Raw genomic sequence first — 21,586 nt, 5'->3', positions numbered from 1 at the left:
AGAGAGAGAGAGAGAGAGAGAGAGAGAGAGAGAGAGAGAGAGAGAGAGAGAGAGAGAGAGAGAGAGAGCAGTGTGTGAGAGAGAGAGAGAGTGCAGAGTGTGTGAGAGAGAGCGAAAGCTGGGAAAATACACTGTTTTCCCCCATCTTTTTGACTTAAAGAAAACAACCAGGGGCAATGTTTCCTTTCAAGCAACCTGCAGGCATCTTGTGTCTCCTTTTATGTGGAAAATATGGAGTCCTGGTTAAGTACCAATCATTTAACTTTTGCTGACTTCTCATTGCAAGTGCAATCTGTTCAAATTCAAAGGGGAGATATTTATATCCTATTAATCACACCACGTCTGGCATTATGTCAGTTTCAAAGAAACTCTTAAGGTAATCAATTAGCAATGATCTACATTACATGGGATACCCAACAAGAGTATGGTATTTTGATGCTGACTCAACAATTTTTGAAACTGCAGTTCATGTATTTTTTGTGTTGATAGACCCTTGGTACTCAATAATGTCAGAAACAGGCCAAGATGGCAAATAATACACTGTCGCTTTCTGTCCAGAAAAAGTGAAGCCTCACAATAATAATGACTTGGAATCAAATGTAGGCATCATGATCAAATATTTGCAGATGAGACCAAGAATGGCAGTAGACTGAACATGAAGATTTGAAGAAGGGTTCCAACCCAAAACGTTCCAAACTTGGGAAAAGACGACAACAAAAGTGCAGACTAGTGGATCAATGAAAAATGAAGAAAACCATTGTTAGAAATGTGCAAACCTCTTGACATGACTTTCAGATCTGGAGCCCTCAGCCTGAAAATCTGCCAAAGGTTACAAGGTTCCAATAAACAAAATTTTAAAACAAAACAATATAATTTAAAGGACTACATAGATAGAAACATAGAAAATAGGTGCAGGAGCAGGCCATTTGGCCCTTCGAGCCTGCACCACCATTCAATATGATCATGGCTGATCATCCAACTCAGTATCCTGTACCTGCCTTCTCTCCATATCCCCTGATCCCTTTAGCCACAAGGGCCACATCTAACTCCCTCTTAAATATAGCCAATGAACTGGCCTCAACTACCTTTGTGGCAGAGATTCCACAGATTCACCACTCTCTGTGTGAAAAAAACTTTCTCATCTCAGTCCTAAAAGACTTCCCCCTTATCCTTAAACAGTGACCCCTTGTTCTGGACTTCCCAACATCGGGAACAATTTTCCTGCATCTTAGCCTGTCCAACCCCTTAAGAATTTTGTACGTTTCTATAAGATCCCCCCTCAATCTTCTAAATTCCAGCGAGTACAAGCCAAGTCTATCCAGTCTTTCTTCATATGAAAGTCCTGCCATCCCAGGAATCAATCTGAGTTCAACATGAAATCTGAGTTTAAGTTATGGTATCATTTCGAGGCTTAGAAAAAAAGAAACACCAATAATATCCTCTGAAATGACATGCTCAACATTTATTTTTTTAAAGTGCAGTATATGTATATTTAGAGTTTACACCACATACAGATTACCTCCACATTATCACTGCACTACGGAACTGAGTAATGAGACAGGGCTAACAAGGCAGAGTTAACGAGTTCGAATCCCACGACACCAAGCAGTGAAATTGGTAATTCGTGGAAGACTACCAAATATCCTTCAGGGAAGTAACCAGTCAAACCAATCAAGGTCTGGCATGCATATTAAACTACACATGAAAATGTATGTAATGTCCCAGCTATCCATGCGCAAAATAAATGCACAAATCTATGTTTCTATGTTTTAAAAAATGTCCACTTTATCACCAATACTACAGCACAACCATTAACTATCAAAAGTTATATAGTGTTAATGTTTGCTTAAGCCCAGGACATAAACATCGAAGGAAAGCATGATGTCCAGCATCAAAATGGTGTGAATACAAATTTACAAGAGTGATAAACCTAAATTTATGGCTCTCGTGGCTGATGCAGCCAAATTATAAAGGAGGTCATCCAGAAAGCATTTAACAAGTAGGCCCACATTAACACTAAAGAATTCAAGACTCCTCAAAAAATGAATGGTCTAGACTATGGTGGACAGTTCTTTACAAGTCTAACTGACTGATTCACCCAGAGCTGGCCACATGCAATAATTAAAGAGGTTTTTTTTTAATGCCTTTTTTCCCCTTTTCTCTCCCTATTAAATTAGATTTTTAGTTGAGCTGCTGGCAGGTTTCTATTGGGGAACATGGGAGGTTAGAGAAATGGCTAATGCCCGCAAGGAAAATTCATTTGCCACTGAAACTCACTTGCAGGATGAGCAGGTTTAAAGCTGCACGTTCTTTCATTTTGACAGCAGGGAGATCAATAAAAATTGGCCTCATTTAATAGTACGGAAATTAAAACCAAACAACACGTTTATGAAATTCAAACCTTTTAAAGTGGATTACTATTTCTACATTTAATATTTCTTGTTCAGACTTGTGTGTGTGCATATAAACAAAAGCATTCCATAGAACATATTTACAATTTTTTAATATTCAATGCAAACACGCAAGGGACAGCTCGTTAACTCAAGGGATTTGCAACCTCTTCCTGCCGCTTAAGCTGTCTCCTCTTAAGTGCGCATTAGACGAAAATAGAACCGGCTTTGAGGTCAATAAAATCATGATATTTTTTCATTGAAAACTGTATCCCACTGAAAGAACATTTCAAACAAAACAATAAGATGTGAGAAATAATGCTACAGCAAAATGAACGATCATTTGGATGCTAACAAAGGCTAAAAAAAGTTCTTTACATTAATAATGCTCATCATTATGTCCAGGAAAAATTAACTGACCACAATAATCTCAGCCTCCCAAGTGCATTACCAAGCTAAAGGAACAACCACATAAAGTTTTAAATATAGGTTAAAAAGTGGGAAATGTCCTTGAAAAAGATGAAGGTTGCGGGTCTAATCTTTATTTCATAAGGCTCCACCTTAGTGACACTAATGCAGGAAAGGGATATGCTGTTGCTGTGCGTAGCAAAGGAAACCCGAATGCTGGACAATTAACAAGATGCCTGCCTTGGGCATCTTGTCTCTTCAACAGCGAAGGTACAAAAGGGAAGCTCACCACACATTACCAAGGTCTAGTTTATTCTTCATAAACATCTAGTGTCCCGCGATTGGGTGTCCACCACTTTCCACCACTGTCCACCACTTTCACCTAGGATTATATTAAGGCACTGAATCAGTGGTCAGAAGAGAGAACAGAATGGTCTTTAGATGAACACTGGTGGAACTGAAAAATTCTAATTGTTTCATTAAAAAATATAATTCTGGTTTGCAACTCTCCCAAGATATCTATATCACCTACTTTAAATTCCAGCACTTTTCCACTCCACTATAGCAAAGAAATGCCAAACTCTTAAATCATAGATCGGTCACAGCATAGAAATAGGACACTCAGTCTATCAATTTGACCCAATTCCAGATGGTCCCACCGTTCTCAGCCCTGTGGTCCCACCGTTCTCAGCCCTGCAAGTTCTTTCTTTTCAGACACCCACCACGTTGCCTTTTGAATGCTACAATTGCATCTTCCTATACTACTACCCCAGGCAGTGACCAAAAATAAACACTCCTTTAATGAAAAGAAACTGTCACTTTTGGTTCTTTTGACAGTTACTTCACTACCATTGAGTTCTTGACTCATGTACCTCCTTCATCGCTACTCTTAGTGATTTTAAAGACCCAGAGTCAATCCATACGCCTGCTGTGTCTAAACCACCATTTTAGAAAGGTTCATTATGATTTTCTTGCTTTTCTACTCTAAATATAGTCTGATTCTTTATGTTTTAACCACTTTCTCAAACTGCCCCTCCACTTTCATAAAATGATGCAAACATACTCCAACACCAGTTATCATACCTCTTAGAATTATGCCCTCCAGATAATATTGCCTCCTCTCATTCTTCCCTTTCTAATAATTCGCAACTCTCAACATTAGATTTCAATTGCTATTCCACCACTCTATTCGTATTTGTATCAACTGCAAATATGGAAAATGTGCCATGTGCATTTAGGTCATTAATATGTAAGATGAACAGTGGTCCAAGCAAGAGTCTGAAAAGCAACCTTCCATTACTGCTCAAACCAAAACAAAAACCTATAATCTGAATTAGAGCAGAAAACTCTGGAAATGGTCAGTCAGCATCTTTGAATGTTTCAGTTCATGGCCTCCTATTCACATTTTTCAAGTTCTCGAGCATCGCCTGTAGATTTACAGATGTTTGCTCTGACAGCTACAAGGCACAAGTCAGATGTCTTGCAGAATATTCTCCTTTTTGGATTAATTCAGCTCCAACATGTGCAACATACAGGACAAAACAGGCCAACGGAATGACACCCCATCTACTCCCTCTATCACCACTATCTGAATGTCTAATGGGATGAACTTGGAACCAAATTGGAGGACCAAAATTGGTCATCTGCGAGGCACTGTGGATCAATAGTTCCAGAACTGTATTCAAGAGAACCTAACCAACCATCAGTTTTGAGATTCAATGGCATCATTATGACAACATCCCAATGTCACACTGACTAGAAACTAACTGGCCCAGCTTCATAGTGTGTCATAATTTTAATATCATGTGGGGAGTGACTCATCTTTGATTCTCCAAAGCCGACCCACTTCCTCCACTGAGTCACTAAGGGACTAATGACGCACTAAGCTTAAACCATCCAAGATAGAAGCGATCTACTTGATCGGCATTTCTGTATCATTCTAACCACTCACTCCTTCCACCATTGGAACACCATAGTTGGAGTGTGGACAGCACTGAATACAATATCATTTCTGTGTCAAGACTTCTTCAACAGCACCATGCAATTCGTAACTTCTGCCACATGGAAGAACAAGGCTTGAGGGAATACCATCTTCAAGCCATCATTCCTTCATGGCAAAAGAACAAACCAGGAAAGGTAGTGCATCCGTGGCTAACAAGGGAAATCAAGGATAGTATTAAAACAAAAGATGAAGCATACAGATTAGCCAGAAAAAGAGGCATACCAGAGGACTGGGAGAAATTCAGAGTCCAGCAGAGGAGGACAAAGGGCTTAATTAGGAAAGGGAAAATAGATTATGAGGGAAAACTGGCAAGGAACATAAAAACAGACTGCAAAAGCTTTTATAGATATGTCAAGAGAAAAAGATTAGTTAAGGCAAATGTAGGTCCCTTGCAGTCGGAAACAGGTGAATTGATCATAGGGAACAAGGAGATGGCAGACCAATTGAACAAATACTTTGGTTCTGTCTTCACTAAGGAAGACATAAACCGTCTGCCGGAAATAGCGGGGGACCGGGGGTCTAAAGAGATGGAGGAACTGAGGGAAATCCAGGTTAGTCGGGAAGTGGTGTTAGGTAAATTAAATGGATTAAAGGCAGATAAATCCCCAGGGCCAGATAGGCTGCATCCCAGAGTGCTTAAGGAAGTAGCCTCAGAAATAGTGGATGCATTAGTGATAATTTTTCAAAACTCTTTAGATTCTGGAGTAGTTCCTGAGGACTGGAGGGTAGCTAATGTAACCCCACTTTTTAAAAAGGGAGGGAGAGAGAAAACGGGGAATTATAGACCAGTTAGCCTAACATCGGTAGTGGGGAAAATGTTAGAGTCAGTTATTAAAGATGTGATAGCATTACATTTGGAAAGTGGTGAAATCATCGGACAAAGTCAGCATGGATTTACCAAAGGCAAATCATGTCTGACGAATCTTATAGAATTTTTCGAGGATGTAACTAGTAGAGTGGATAAGGGAGAACCAGTCGATGTGTTATATCTGGACTTTCAGAAGGCCTTCGACAAGGTCCCACATAGGAGATTGGTGTACAAACTTAAAGCACACGGTATTGAGGGTTCAGTGTTGAGGTGGATAGAAAATTGGTTGGCGGACAGGAAGCAAAGAGTAGGAATAAACGGGTCCTTTTCGGAATGGCAGGCAGTGACTAGTGGGGTACCGCAAGGCTCAGTGCTGGGACCCCAGTTATTTACAGTGTATATTAATGATTTGGACGAGGGAATTGAATGCAACATCTCTAAGTTTGCGGATGACACGAAGCTGGGTGGCAGTGTTAGCTGCGAGGATGCTAGGAGGCTGCAGAGTGACTTGGATAGATTAGGCGAGTGGGCAAATGCATGGCAGATGCAATATAATGTGGATAAATGTGAGGTTATCCACTTTGGCGGCAAGAACAGGAAAGCAGAGTATTACCTGAATGGTGACCGATTGGGAGAAGGGGAGATGCAACGTGACCTGGGTGTCATGGTGCACCAGTCATTGAAAGCAAGCATGCAGGTGCAGCAGGCAGTGAAGAAAGCAAATGGTATGTTGGCATTCATAGCAAGAGGATTTGAGTTTAGGAGCAGGGAGGTTCTGCTGCAGTTGTACAGGGCCTTGGTGAGACCGCACCTGGAGTATTGTGTGCAGTTTTGGTCTCCTAACCTGAGGAAAGACGTTCTTGCCTTAGAGGGAGTACAGAGAAGGTTCACCAGATTGATCCCTGGGATGGCGGGACTTACATATGAGGAAAGACTAGATAGACTGGGCTTGTACTCGCTGGAATTTAGAAGACTGAGGGGGGATCTTATAGAAACATATAAAATTCTTAAGGGGTTGGAGAGGCTAGATGCGGGAAGATTGTTCCCGATGTTGGGGGAGTCCAGAACCAGGGGTCACAGCTTAAGGATAAGGGGGAAGTCTTTTAGGACCGAGATGAGAAAACATTTCTTCACACAGAGAGTGGTGAGTCTGTGGAATTCTCTGCCACAGAAGGTAGTTGAGGCCAGTTCATTGGCTATATTTAAGAGGGAGTTAGATGTGGCCTTTTTTGCTAAAGGGATCAGGGGGTATGGAGAGAAGGCAGGTACAGGCTACTGAGCTGAATGATCAGCCATGATCATATTGAATGGCGGCGCAGGCTCGAAGGGCCGAATGGCCTACTCCTGCACCTATTTTCTATGTTTCTATGTTTCTATGTTTCATTAATTAATCTAAACCCGAGAATTCCACGCCCCTCAACAGTAGAGGTGTAGCTTCACTGGAAAAACTACATCAGTTCAGGATTTCTTATTATCATCACTTCTCCAAAACAAATATGGAGGACCAATACATTCTTGCCTTGCGATAACTCACACGAGGTCAATGTATAAAATGTTTAATGTATTGGAAGGAACTGTAGATGCTAGTTTACACCGAAGATAAACAAGAAATGCTGGAATAACTCAGCGGGACAGGCAGCATCTCTGGAGAGAAGGAATGGTGACGTTTCGGGTCGAGACCCTTTTTCAGAATGCTTTCTTTGAGATGCAATATTAATCAGAACCTCCGATTTGCAGATGACACCATCCTACTAAGCTGGATATCAAACAATGATGAGACATACAGGAAGGAGATAAGAGTAATTTAGTAGCATGGTGCCAGGGCAACAACCTCCCCCTCAATGTCAATAAAAGAAAGGGACTGGTCACTGGCTTCAGGATGTGGGGTGGAGTACAGTCTGTGTCAATGGTGCTAACCTGGAGATGGTCGAGAGCTTCAAGTTCCATGGTGTAAATATCACCAACAATTTGAATGGTCCAGTCACACTGACACTACGCCCAAGAAAACACTCCAAAGCCTCTACTTCCTCCGACTTGGGAAGGTTGGCATGTCTGCAATAACACCAACTTCTACAGAGCACCATTAAAGGCATATTATCCAGATGCATCACAACATGGCATAGCAATTGCTCCTTGCAAGACCACAACTAATTGCAGAGTTAAGAACGCAGCCCAGTCCATCCCGCAAACCAGCACCCCCCACCCCCAATCAACTCTATCTAAATTATATTTCACACTGCCTCGAGAAAGCAGTGAACATAATGTAGGATCGCGTCCCAATCATTCTTACTTTTTCCCTCTCCCGAAGATATAAAAGTTTGAAAGCATGTTCCACCAGATTCAAGAACAGCATTTTGTTCCTATCAGACTCTTGAACAGTCCTCTCTTGTACAAAAGATGATTTCCCGATCTCCCAATCTACTTCATTGCGATCCAGCACTTTTTAAAAATCTGCACTTTCTGCGAAACTGTACTCTGCATTCTGTTTCTTTTTCTCTCTTACATTACCTGGATGTACTTACACATGGTATGATTTGCCTTGATTGAAACTAAATGTTTCAATATATCTCAGTACACGTGACAATAATAAAGCAGAGCGAGAAAGAATTGCCTGCGGTATGAATGAGACGTTTATCCAGCTGACACAACTTCAAAACTTGCTTGTTTTCTTACTATGAATTCAAATGAAGGTTGGTTGCCTTGAGATTTTAGTTTATTTCTCTCAACAATGCTACTTGAGGTGCTGAGCACTAAGCTCAGCACCTGCAGTTTTTTGCTTTTTAATTCTTTATTCGGAAATTTGTGAAAATGCAGAACTTCATTTAAGACAAAACTAAAGAAGCTCAAGTGAAAAAGCAACATAATACTTTTGCCAGGTTCTCCTCCCCCCCCCCCCTTCGATCAATTGGATGGGTGTCGACCCAAAGCGTTGTCTGTCCATTCTATTCCCAGATGCTGCCTGACTCACTGAGTTCCTCCAACACTTCATGTTTTGTAATACAATGCTATGCTGATGAAAGCAGAAAAGGTGAGGGGTCAAATTGTGAGGGTGAGGTGAGGGATCTACAGTGCACAAATACTAAGATCACCACTCATTTCTGTGCACTCATTTCTATATCACTCTGTATGTCCTTCCTCACACTGTGCCTTACTCGATGCCCAAAAAACACAGTATTGCAAATTCAGCAAAGTATCTCTGTTCATGCTGTATCGATGTGTTTGCCGCATAATCGGGTCAGAAACAATTCTGAGGACAGTCCACAGGATATGTCCAACTCTACTACAGAGAAAGGCATGTAGGTAATCACATAAAGACCTATAATGAGCAAGTGTCAGCCTGAAAAACCGTATCATGTACTGAACAAAAATAGAAAAGTTCTGGCATTGTGCAAATATAAAATAAAAGATATATGGTCCAGAGAAGGTTCAGAAGGTTTGGAATGTAAATGGAGCAGCTAGCTGCTAGATTTCACGATGCTGCCAAGCATTAAATAAATAGCCTATCTAAATGCTATTTGCCAAACAAACTGATTAATGATCACTGCATCAGATAATAGTTCAGAACAAACAGTAATGAGCAAACTAAACAAAATTATCTTTTTTTTCTAATAGTACAATCTTAAATTAATATCAAATAAAATTGATTCTACAGAACAAAATTCAATTCTCTACAAAAAAAATTATGCCATAAATTTGAAGGGTGTTAACAGTCAGTGTCAAATTGATCTCCCTTATTAGCCAAAACAAGCATCACTTCAGCCACGTTTGGACAGTCAGACCTACAAATGCAATCTTCTTCTGACAGATGATATATAAAACAAAACCTAGCTTCTGCCTGGAAGCATACCAGTATACAGTATACCAGCGCAGATCAGCAGAGAAAAAAGGAAGCAATTGACCCCAAAACTACTTGCTTCTAGATGCACTGCTTGTTGAAGATGATCAAATCAGACCACTGAATCCAAAAGAATATCACCTGGGAGGTTGTCTTCAGACTATCATTCTAATTAAACGAAGGATTTAGGATTCTTCATTCATAACACAGCAATCCAGTCAATGCCTGAGTAACTGATTAAGCTGTCTCTGTTTCATGAAAACTAGTCTACTGAATCCTCTTAATAATCCACCACGTACAGGAATAGTGCTCAAGTTTTATTTCCTATTCCAGATCAATATTAGACAATATTCCCTTCCACAAATAATTGCACATACCTCGATGCCACTGGAACAAAACAGCAGGAGAAGGATTTCTGAATGCAAGACCAATGTAAAACCCAGTACAGTCGCACTTGTGGAAAGAATGCAGCACTTGCACTATCCTCGGGCATCACTTTTGAATCTCAGCATCTCTGCGATCATACTCATTATTTCCCTGCCTTATTTATGAGCTTCAGGAGCCCTGCAGCAAACCACTGCAACGTTTAGCCGCCTTCAGAGCTTTCAGTTCCCGAGCTACTCTCTGTTCAGACACTAAAATCACAGGCGGGCTTAGCGACAAATTTCAATCACCTCTCCGGCAGTTGCTGACTGGCAAGTGAGCTACTGTGTAGGTTCTGACGTCTGGAACAGCCGGCCACCACCTCCTTTGTCCTACATTTGTGACTGCAATTACTCCAAGTAGAGGGGAAGGTGGTGTAATTTAACATCAGATACATCAAGCTTTTCTTTTTCCCTTTTCTCTCCCTCCCCAGTAAGCTACCAGCTGCTCCTATAGCCATCTGTCAAGCATTTCTTCTTTGTGCCATTAGCAGCCCAGATGGAACTGGAAATGAAATATTCAAAATGGGCCCATCTACTGTTCCACCCACTAAGAAAATTCAGGAGATGCACAATTTGCCCGCAAGCACACATCAAAAAAAATTCTTACAAGTATTGACATTCCTCGAAACATCAATAAAGATGAGTAAAAAAAAAAAGAAAACATTAAAGACAAAGATTATGAAGCAAATGGAATATTAACAGTGCAGCACAGAAGGTGGTCTTTCACGCCCATTGCATTCTTGTGGGATCTTTAATTTCAAGCTTTCCATTTAGCCCTATTGCCCCTTTCTAACCCCATTTGCTAGTTGTATGAATGTAGATTTTTTTAATAGCATGCAGAAGATAGCATTCAGGTTTTACAATGGCACCACAAGCACTTTCTTTTACATTTGTGTCATGAGCATATGGCACATAGCGTGATATTGAAAAATGTGATTCATATTAAATTATCGAGCTAAAATGGTTGAGATACAAAGCAGGTCTAGAAACAGGTAGATACTGTTTATTCTTTTCAGTTTTTTAAACTACTAACTCCTTCCAATATTTCTAAATAGTCCAGGCTTGGGTGTCAGTAGTAGTCTGCACATGGCAAAAGCTGGCAAAGTAGTTCACAGTGAGGAAGTTTAGTCATGCGCTTCAGAATGACAGACCGTAGGCTCAAATGGACAGAATTCAGAGCTTTCAGATGTACATCACTTCAATTCTATGATGTACATCTGGTCGAAGTGGTGTAGATACAGTTCATTGCAAATGAAATCATACTGAAAAGCATGGATGAGGATGGAGGCTCGAATGGTCATAAATACAAAATCTATGAAATAGATTTCAAGCTGACAAAGAAAAATGGAGGTTACTTCAGATTATAAACACAGGCAAGGCATATAAAAACAGACCTCGCTGAAGTATTGGGAATGACTGTGCAACACACTAGGGAAAGCTGTAAAGGTAGTTTAGAATGAAGAATGTCCAGAAGGGTTGGATTGTTCTCCTGGTGGGGGTGCAGGAAGGGAAGGAGACCAGGGGAAAGGGTAACACCAGATTGAAATGAGAGGAGCAGCTGTGCAAGAGGTGGCAGCAAAAGGTTACATTTATACTGATGCTACTCAAATGGCAACAGTGAATCTTTTGAAGTTGTCTTGCTGCTATAAATTATAAAATGCAACTACCAATTTTGAGAGATCAGGCCACTATAGTTATAAGCAGATCATTAGTCCATGTGCTTGGGTCACAGATGACTGGCGAGAATTTCAAAACTTGCCATGGGTTCTCCTTTACACCACATCCAAGAGATAGTACTACCAACAGTGTAGCATCCCATAGAACATTTTTATAGTTTGGTTTTTCTGAGCTTTACTGACCATAATTACAGATGGACTCAATTAAATTCCCAAGACAACGGTTGTAGCCCTAGAAACCCAGGCAATAGAATTTCACATTTATTCCTCTTAAATTTGTAGGGATGATTGTTTAAGTCAACTGCCAGAAATTAAAAAAAACAGCAGGGATTGGGAAGGATTGCAATGTGATAGTCATTTAAAGTAATGCTTTCTTTGTTCAAAGCAATGAATTTTGAAATAAATGGAGAAATTGGTCAAATTAGCCATTCTTGAATGCCTAAAATAATGCCCTTGAAAACCTGCACACTCTCAACAATAACATGCTTTGTCCCAAATGAAAGACACAGCATGGAACCAGGCCTTTCGGCCCAACTTGCCCATGCAGATCAAGATGCCCCATCTACATTAGTCCCACTTTCCCGTGTTTTGCCCTGTATACCTCCACACCTTTCCTATCCATTGTTTCCTATCCGCACAGTTATTCTTTCAAATATATCACCAAAAGCTCAGGTTGAGGAAATTGGCTGTGACACAGTAAAAGATCATCATTTAACACAAAGGACAGTACATTCTGAATGATGTACAGGATTAGTCTAGTTTAAGCACTTTGTAATCATGGCTCCTAAAATACAAAAAGAGGTGTATTTTTTTTAATTGGTTCAATCCCCCGTTTACTTTTGTGCAGCAGGCATCCAGTGAAGAACATCCCAATCAGTCAGACATTTTTCTTTTAAACCGTGATAAAAATGTAATAAAATGGAATATGCCCCTTCAATAGTCAGAATCTGGCTTTGATCCACAACTGGATATATTTGGACAGATGACCAAATGTTTGGTCGAGAACAGTTTGCAAGCAGCATGTCAGCCAACTGTGTTACAACAGTGGCTTCACTTCTGATGCAAAGACATTGTCCCAAACTTCATTTTCTTTCTTTCTCCACAGATGCTGATTAACCTGCTGAGTATTTCTAGCATTTTTATTACAGGTTTGCAGAATCTGCAAACACTTGCTTTTAGTGACAACTTCAAAAGATACGCCACAACAATTTACGACATCTCAACAACTAAATTTACAACAACTGGGCTTTTTGACTTTCATCACAGCTCCAAACTAATCATATTTCAGATTGTAAGCACCATCACATCATCTTGTGACACGTTACACCCACCATTCTTCTGTACAGTGGACAGCTTTGTGTCATTTAAAACTTCAACATTCATTGGACAAATGTGCATCCACTCACGACCATTTGCGTCAAATACATGTTACTATGGCATCCCTCTCTTCCAACCCACAAACACCCTCCTTCAGATTCCTTTGTTACAGTCACCAGCATTTTCCCCAGCAAACCTTTTCAGCTGTTGCACACAGTATTCACTGATCCTCAGATGAACAGAGTAACATTAATGAAAAACATACCTACGTAACAATCTATCTAAGATTCTGAAGGGTCTCGGCCCGAAACGGTACTCATTCGTTCTCTCCTTCAATTTAAACCAGCATCTGCAGTTCTTTCCTATGCAATCGACCTAACAATCTCTGTGTGCTAGTCTTGCAGTATCAACGTGGTATTCTCAACAACACAAATGTAATGACACCAGCTGATCTACAGACAATATTTGAGCAAGTTAAATTTACAGAATGTAAGGAAGCATCTCATGGTACTTCACAGATGAACCACATGCTGAGGTATTACAGACAAGAAGTAACTTGGCCAATGAGGCTGATTTTAACTTACATCTTGTTGGTATTGGTTTATTCTTGTCACCTGCACCAAGATACTGTAAAAAAACCTTATTTGCTTGCTATCCAGTCAAATCATACTATACATGGGTACAATCAAACCGTACACAAGTACCGCAGGTAGTGCAAAGAACAAAATATCAGAGTGCAGGATATAGTGTTAAAGCATTATAGCATTACAGTTATAGAGAAAGTACAGATACAAAACTGCAATGGTTGTTATAAGCTAGGTCGGAAGATCAGGACTACACCCCGAGGTTCTGAGAGGACCATTTAGTAGTCTGTTAACAACCTGGAAGAAGCTGTTCCTGAATCTGGTGATGTGTGCTTTCAAGCTCTTGTATCGTCCGCCCAATGGGATGGGAGAAGAGGGAATGACCAGGGTGAAAATAGTCCTTGATTATGTTGTTAAATGATAAAATTGTGATGGAGAACCCCATAAATGGTTCCAGACATAACCCCTGTACAGCTGAAGATACGGTGGGCATGTAATCAGCACCAAATAGTTAATTAATTGAAGTGATTAAAATGTCATTGAGTGATAGTGTGGAAACAGGCCCTTCAGCCCAACTTGCCCACACCGGCCAACAATGTCCCAGCTACACCAATCCCACTTGCCTGCGCTTGGTCCCTCCAAACCTGTCCTACCCAAATGTATGGGATTAGTATTGAGACTCTCAGGAAATTGGAGGAGATCACAGAGGTAATGAGATGCAAGGCAATAGTTGGATATGAGCACTTTGGAGAATTTAAGTTCAGATATTAGTTATTTAATTTATTGTCATGTGTACAAAGAGACAGTGAAAAGCTTGTTCTACGTGGTATCCAGTCAAATCATACGATACACGAGTACAAAAGATCCTCTTCTGGAAAAGCATGCAGAGGTTGGCACATTCCAGGATGCAATGCTGGAATCACAGGGTTATGGATGACGGGGCTGATTCTAGTTTGGACAAAAGCAGCAAATAAACAAGTTTTCAGAGCATGGAAGGCAGGGTATGATCCTATTGAAAAAAAACCCAAACTGAAGATAAAGATATGAATAAGAGTCCCTGGAGATTATGGCTTAAGGCAGAAGCAAAGGCAACAAGGCGAGGAGGCTGAGGCAAGGAGGCGATATTTGAATCGGTTCTGCGTGTGTCCGATATTTAAACGTGACATATTGCAGTGCAGATGGAGGCTATAGGCAGCAGAGAAGGGAATAGGTTTCACTCAACTCTCAGTGTGTCTCATTCGTGATTTTGTCCACTGAAGTAATGGCAGGCAAGTTGTTACAGTGTCTCTCTTGCAAGATGTGGGAAGTCAGCGACACTGATGGTTCCTCTGACAACTACACCTGCAGAAATTATGGCCTGGTGCAGCTCCTGAAGGACTGTGTTAGGGAACTGGAGCAGCAGTTGGATGACCTTAGGACCATCCGGGAAACCGAGAATTTCTGGGACAGAACCTATAGTGAGGTTGTCACACCGAGGATACAAGAAGAGCGATAGTGGGTGTCAACGAGGAAGAGAAGCATACATGCATACAGGAGCCCCCGGTGGCTGTACCTATTGAAAACAGGTACACCCTCTTGGGAGCTGTTGGACCGGACGACACGACAAGATTGAGTGGCAGTCAGGGCTGTGACTCGAACCCTGGTGCTGAGGCTCAACGGGGAAGAGTGACGTCAAGCAGAGCCGTTGTGGTAGAAAAAAAACTGCAGATGCTGGTTAAAATCGAAGGTAGGCACAAAATGCTGGAATAACTCAGCGGGTCAGGCAGCATCTCTGGAGAGAAGGAATGGGTGATGTTTCGGGTCGAGACCCTTCTTCAGACTGATGTCAGGCGAGGGGGCGGGACAAAGATAGAATGTAGTCAGAGGCAGGAAGACTAGTGGGAGAACTGAGAAGGGGAGGGCATGAAGAGGGAAAGCAGGGACTATTTGAAGTTAGAGATGTTCATACCGCTGGGGTGTAAACTATCCAAGCGAAATACGAGGTGATGTTTCTCCAATTTGTGCTGGGCCTCACTCTGACAATGGAGGCCCAGGACAGAAAGGTCAGATTGGGAATGGGAGGGGAAGTTGAAGTGCTGAGCCACCAGGTGATCAGGTAGGTTAAGACGGATTGAGTGGAGGAGTTCAGCAAACAATCGCCGAGCCTGCCTTAACCTACCTGATCTCCCGGTAGCTCAGCACTTTAATTCCCCCTCCCATTCTTAATCAGACCTTTCTGTCCTGGGCTTCCTCCATTGTCACGAGCGAGGCCCAGCGCAAATTGGTGGAACAGCAGCTCATATTTTGTTGGGTAGCTTACACCCCAGCAGTATGAACATTGACTTCTCTAACTTCAAATAGCCCTTGCTTTCCCACTTTCTCCATCCCCTCTCCCTTCCCAGTTTTCCAATCAGTCTTACTGTCTCCGACTACATTCTATCTCTGTCCCGCCCACTCCCCTGACTTCAGTCTGAAGAAGGGTCTTGACCCAAAACGTCATCCATTCCTTCTCTCCAGAGAATCTGCCTGCACACTGAGTTCCTCCAGCATTTTGTGTCTGCTACATGTTACTATCCTCGCTGATGGAACACAGTGCATCATGTAAATAGAAAGGAAATAGCAATGCTGGACTATATTGCAAAAGAGGGAGTATAAAACAGTGAAATTTTGGTACTAATACCTGTTTGCACCTAGAGTACCACATAAAACATAATTTAACCTCCTTATTGCTAAAGGGATATACAGGATCCACGCCAAGGTAACGACTGCAATAACTTGGATTCTCTGACAACAGCACCCATAAATTCTAATAATTAGAAGAACATGGACATTAGCACAGAATGCCACACCCCTAACCTTCACCCTGCCGGTACCACTGCCACCTACACCACCTCCCATCTTGTCGAAGAACTATGTCACTGAGTAACATGGGTCAAATTCCTGGAATGGCCTACCTATCAACTTAAGGGGTATCTCAGAGCACCCGAGACCTGGTTTGATCATGACCTCAGGTACTGCCTATGAAACATAGAAAAAATAGATGCAGGAGTAGGCCATTCGGCCCTTTGAGCCAGCACCGACATTCAATATGATCATGGCTGATTATCTAAAATCAGTACCTCGTTCCTGCTTTTTCCCCATATTCCTTGATTCCTTTTGCCCTAAGAGCTAAATCTAACTCTCTCTTGAAAATATCCAGTGAATTGGTCTCCACTGCCTGTGTGGAGTTTGCACGTTCTCCCCGTGACCATGTGGGTTTCTTCCATCCTCCCATATCCCAAAGACATGTGACTTTCAGTTTCCTCCCATATCCCAGACATGCGGGTTTTTAGAATAATTGCCCTCTGTAAAGTGCCCCTAATATCTAGTGAGTGGACGAGAGAATGGGATTACATAGAATTGGTGTCAATGGGTGATCAATCGGCACGTACTCAGTGGTCAGAAGAGCTTGTTTCCAATGCTGTATCTTTAAACTAAACCAACAGTTCGAGAGGCTGGCTATTCACCACTTCATCAAGCACAACAAAAACCACCAGTGGCAGTGTTACCAATATCCTTCAAATGAAAATAAATACTAAAAGAATATCATGGAAGAAAGTGATGATGCTATAAAAGGACAAAGGCAATGAAATTCATGGACAGGTGAATCCCGAGCTAATTAACAGCAGCAGAACGAGAGTGGGGAATGAAGTGTTAGCAGTTGGGCGGATGCAAGTTGCAAAGTGCATGGAGCCTAATTGCAGTGATTGATGGAGAGCTGCAAGATTTTGAAATTAACTCAACAGTTATGCCGCGAAGGAAGCAAACTGCAAATAAAAGCCCTCCCCCATAAAATACAAAAATTATCCTATGATGAGTTTTTACTTTAATGAAGGGTACTTTGGATCCAGATAGAGATGAAGAATAGTAAAATCTTACATTATTAGAAAACAACAATAAGAATGTTACACATTAAAATCCAGGACCTCCAGGATGACTGAGAATTAGTTAGACTTTGTCCATCGAAGAAACTGAATATTTTTTATTGATTCTGAGAAGTTAACCAATTTTTAAAAATGTTGCATAGACTTCCTGGAATACTGAATTAATAAAGATGGCTTTAAGGTCTCTGGATAGTACTCAACTAAAATAAAACATAATAAACCACTGGACACATGCTTATAAGAGCATACCGAGGCCTTGGAAAAGATAGTGAGATTCATCAGGATGATATCAGTGTTGCATTAGAAAGGGGCAAAGCTAGACTTTCCCCTCTTTTGAACAATGTTACTGGAAGTCAAAATTATGAGTAATCTTGACAAAGTAGAAAGTTTGCTCTGAGGAGTAGATCACTAACCGGAAGATATACACAAAGTCAATGGTAAGAAAAAAGAAAATGGGGATTTGTTTTCCCTTGCAATGTCATTGATATCTGGTATTCACTATCAAAATGTGTAGTGCAATCACATCTCTGAGGAAAATTCAAAAGATAATTGAAAATATTGTTAAAGAGGATTGATTTGCAGGTTTCCGGAGTTACTGCGGTGCTACACGAGTAAACTGGGTAGTTATTTTTAAGAATCAGTGCAGGCATGGTTGATTAAATGTGTATTGTGCAGATTGTTACAATGATAAGGTAGTTTTAATGCCTTCTCTGGCATTTAGCCAAGAACTCAGATGCAGGTTCCTCTACTCGGGCAATATCCGTGGACAGATGACCTTTCAGGTAGGGACCCTTCTTCAGACGGATAGTAGTAGGGTGGAGTGACCTGGAAAACAGAGGACAGGACAAAGCATGGAAAGTGATAGGTGGATACAGGAGAAGATTTGATTGGCGATGGGTGGAGTAAGTTACTTAGTGCTCCAGATGAAAAGGAGAAAAAATGGTAACTGGGATCCAGCCCATTAGAGAAAAAAAAATATCAAAACTGTAATTGGATACATCCTGATTACAATTACAGGTTAATAGGCAAATAATTTCGAATAAAAATTGGAATACTTTTCATCCTCTCCAAGGGCAAACATTCTTGATCAAAACTCCCATAATGAGAGAGTTGAAGCACACAATTGCAAAAACTTTGTTGAACACTCAGCCAGGCTGTAAATCCTTTGTGAAATTATTAAGTCACTCACAAATGCTGCATTGCAAATTGTACAGATGCTAGTAAATAGCAAATAGCACAGCACTTGCATGATAGGCAAGTGGTCTTTTAGACTTCTGGAGTGAATGTTCATTGTTACAGTTCTTTCAAAAAAGTACAAAAAGGATTATAAATTCTCATGTGCACACAGACTATGGCATATCAACCTCCCTGAGCAATTCATCAAGATCAAAACACAAAGGATTAGGGGTATGTGGAACAAGCTACCAGAGGAAGTAGTTGAGGTACGTACAATAGTAACATTGAAAAGACATTTGGACAACTACATGGATACAAAAGGATTAGAGGAAGAGGCCAGGTGTTCTAATAGGACTAGCTTTGATGAGGCATCTTGAATGGCATGGATGAGTTCAGTGGGCCGAAAGGCCTGTTTCTGTGCTGTTTGACTATGACTCCACATTACAACAATGCCCATGACTCCATTAAACAAACATGTAAATTCTGAAGGAACATGCCAAAACCCACAAGCATAGCATTTAGAATCAGTCACTGACCTGGAGTGCTTATAGAGCCTGCGATGTCTGTTGTGAGATCGACGATCCCAATTTTCCGGGTCACTAGAATTACTATCATAAGGGTATGGCCGTGCAGCCATCCCACACCAAGGGTCTCCGCTCAAATCTTTCAGTTCTCCGACAAGACACTTATAACCTGCAAAAAAATGAGTTACTCTATTACTGCAAATATTTCCAGTCTTGACACTTTCATCATTCAAACAAAGAGATGAACAAAAATAGACACAAAATGCAGGAGTAACTCAGTGGGACAGGCAGCCTCTCTGACGTTTCAGGTAGAGACCGTTCTTCAGACTTCAATGATCACGGTGTGACAAAGTCAATTCCACTTGTCCCAACCGGAAATGTCACCTGTCCATGTTCTCCAGAGATGCTGCCTAACCTGCTGAGTTACTCCAGCACAATGTGTCTTTTTGTCAATTCCATAAACTTTTGTTTATCCTCATAAAACTTCACCGTGCACAGATGAAAAAAAAGGGGTTACTCTATTACTGGAAGACAACTTCAACTCTTAAGCATAGAAAATAATTTTCTGTCTCTAGCAGCTGATTTTTTTTTAATGATCGAGACAGCAGCTTCCAATTCAACCTTCACTCATCTCCCTCTCCTCCCCCTCTCTCCTCACCCCCTCTCTTACCCCCCCCCCCCCTCTTTTCCTTGTGATGGCTGTATCTTTTCCACCCATAAACTGGAGAAATGAAAGAAAACACAGGAGTGGAAAAATAGGAGAGAGAAATTTTACAGAGGTACGTGAAGAGGAAAAAAATGGTTAAGGCAAATGTGGGTCCCTTGAAGACAGAAGCAGGTGAATTTATTATGGGGAACAAGGAAATGGCAGATGAGTTGAACCGGTCTTTGGATCTGTCTTCACCAAGGAAGACGCAAACAATCTCCCAGATGTTCTAGTGGCCAGAGATCCAAGGGTGACGGAGGAACTGAAGGAAATTCACATTAGGTAGGAAATTAGGAAAGGAGAAGGCAGGCACGGGTTACTGATTGTGGATGATCAGCCATGATCACAATGAATGGCGGTGCTGGTTCGAAGGGCCGAATGGCCTCCTCCTGCACCTATTTTCTGTGTCTATGAAATGGTGTTGGGTAGACTGATGGGACTGAAGGCTGATAAATCCCCAGGGCCTGATGATCTGCATCCCAGGGTACTTAACGAGGTGGCTCTAGAAATCGTGGATGCATTGGTGATCATTTTCCAATGTTCTATAGATTCAGGATCAGTTCCTGTGGTTTGGAGGGTAGCTAAAGTTATCCCGCTTTTTAAGAAAGGAGGGAGAGAGAAAATAGGAAATTATAGACCAGTTAGTCTGACATCGGTGGTGGGAAAGATGCTGGAGTCAATTATAAAAGAAGAAATTGCGGAGCATTTGGATAGCAGTAACAGGATCGTTCCGAATCAGCATGGATTATGAAGGGGAAATCATGCTTGACTAATCTTTTGGAATTTTTTGAGGATGTAACTAGGAAAATGGACAGGGGAGAGCCAGTGGATGTAGTGTACCTGGACTTTCAGAAAGCCTTCGACAAGGTCCCACATAGAAGATTAGTAGGCAAAATTAGAGCACATGGTATTAGGGGTAGGGTACTCACATGGATAGAAAATTGGTTGGCAGACAAGAAACAAAGAGTAGGGATAAATGGGTCCCAATCACAATGGCAGCAGTGACTAGTGGGGTAACACAAGGCTCGGTGCTGGGACTGCAGCTATTTACAATATACATTAATGACTTGGATGAAGGGATTAAAAGTAACATTAGCAAATTTGCAGATGACAAAGCTGGGTGGCAGTGTGAACTGTGAGGCAGATGCTATGAGGTTGCAGCGTGACTTGAACAGGTTGTGTGAGTGGGCAGATGCACGGCATATGCAGTTTAATTTCAATAAATGTGACGTTATCCACTTTGGTGGTAAGAACAGGAAGGCAGATTATTATCTGAATGGTGTCAAGTTAGGAAAACGGGATGTACAACGAGATCTGGGTGTCCTAGTGAATCAGTCACTGAAAGGAAGCATGCAGGTACAGCAGGCAGTGAAGAAAGCCAATGGAATGTTGGCCTTCATAACAAGAGGAGTTGAGTATAGGAGCAAAGAGGTCCTTCTGCAGTTGTACAGGGCCCTAGTGAGACCACACTTGGAGTGCAGTTTTGGTCACCAAACTTGAGGAAGGACATTCTTGCTATTGAGGGAGTGCAGCGTAGGTTCACGAGGTGACATCAGTGGTGGGGAAGATGCTGGAGTCAATTATAAAAGACGAAATTGCGGAGCATTTGGATTGCAGTAACAGGATCGTTCCAAGTCAGCATGGATTTACAAAGGGGAAATCGTGCTTGACTAATCTACTGGAATTTTTTGAGGATGTAACTAGGAAAATTGACAGGGGAGAGCCGGTGGATGTGGTGTACCTCGGCTTTCAGAAAGCCTTCGACAAGGTCCCACATAGGAGATTGGTGGGCAAAATTAGAGCACATGGTATTGGAGGTAGGGTACTGACATG

At 41.5% G+C, this 21,586-nt stretch overlaps 1 protein-coding gene across 5 annotated transcripts in view; it reads right to left on the bottom strand.

Annotated features, from left to right (window-relative positions):
• LOC144602306 (BTB/POZ domain-containing protein 10-like) overlaps nucleotides 1–21,586 on the bottom strand; it is a 62,581-nt gene that overhangs the window by 26,638 nt on the left and 14,357 nt on the right. Inside the window, exons 2-3 of one of the 5 annotated variants that reach the window (XM_078415249.1) lie at nucleotides 19,060–19,216; nucleotides 18,053–18,172 (exon numbers count right to left, since the gene is read on the bottom strand). In XM_078415249.1, coding sequence (XP_078271375.1) covers nucleotides 18,053–18,172; nucleotides 19,060–19,160 — 221 coding nt within the window. In that variant the 5' untranslated portion in view covers nucleotides 19,161–19,216. Of the gene's footprint in view, nucleotides 1–3,087; nucleotides 3,181–9,820; nucleotides 10,234–18,052; nucleotides 18,173–19,059; nucleotides 19,217–21,586 lie in introns of those variants that run through there. The other 4 variants (XM_078415253.1, XM_078415255.1, XM_078415252.1 and 1 more) reach the window with 4 other exon arrangements.

Source organism: Rhinoraja longicauda, chromosome 18 (genome assembly GCF_053455715.1).
Source record: "Rhinoraja longicauda isolate Sanriku21f chromosome 18, sRhiLon1.1, whole genome shotgun sequence".
NCBI classification, from domain to species: domain Eukaryota; kingdom Metazoa; phylum Chordata; class Chondrichthyes; order Rajiformes; family Arhynchobatidae; genus Rhinoraja; species Rhinoraja longicauda.
The sequence above is the reverse complement of the archived record's forward strand: the minus strand, read 5'-3'. Positions and strand labels throughout refer to the sequence as shown.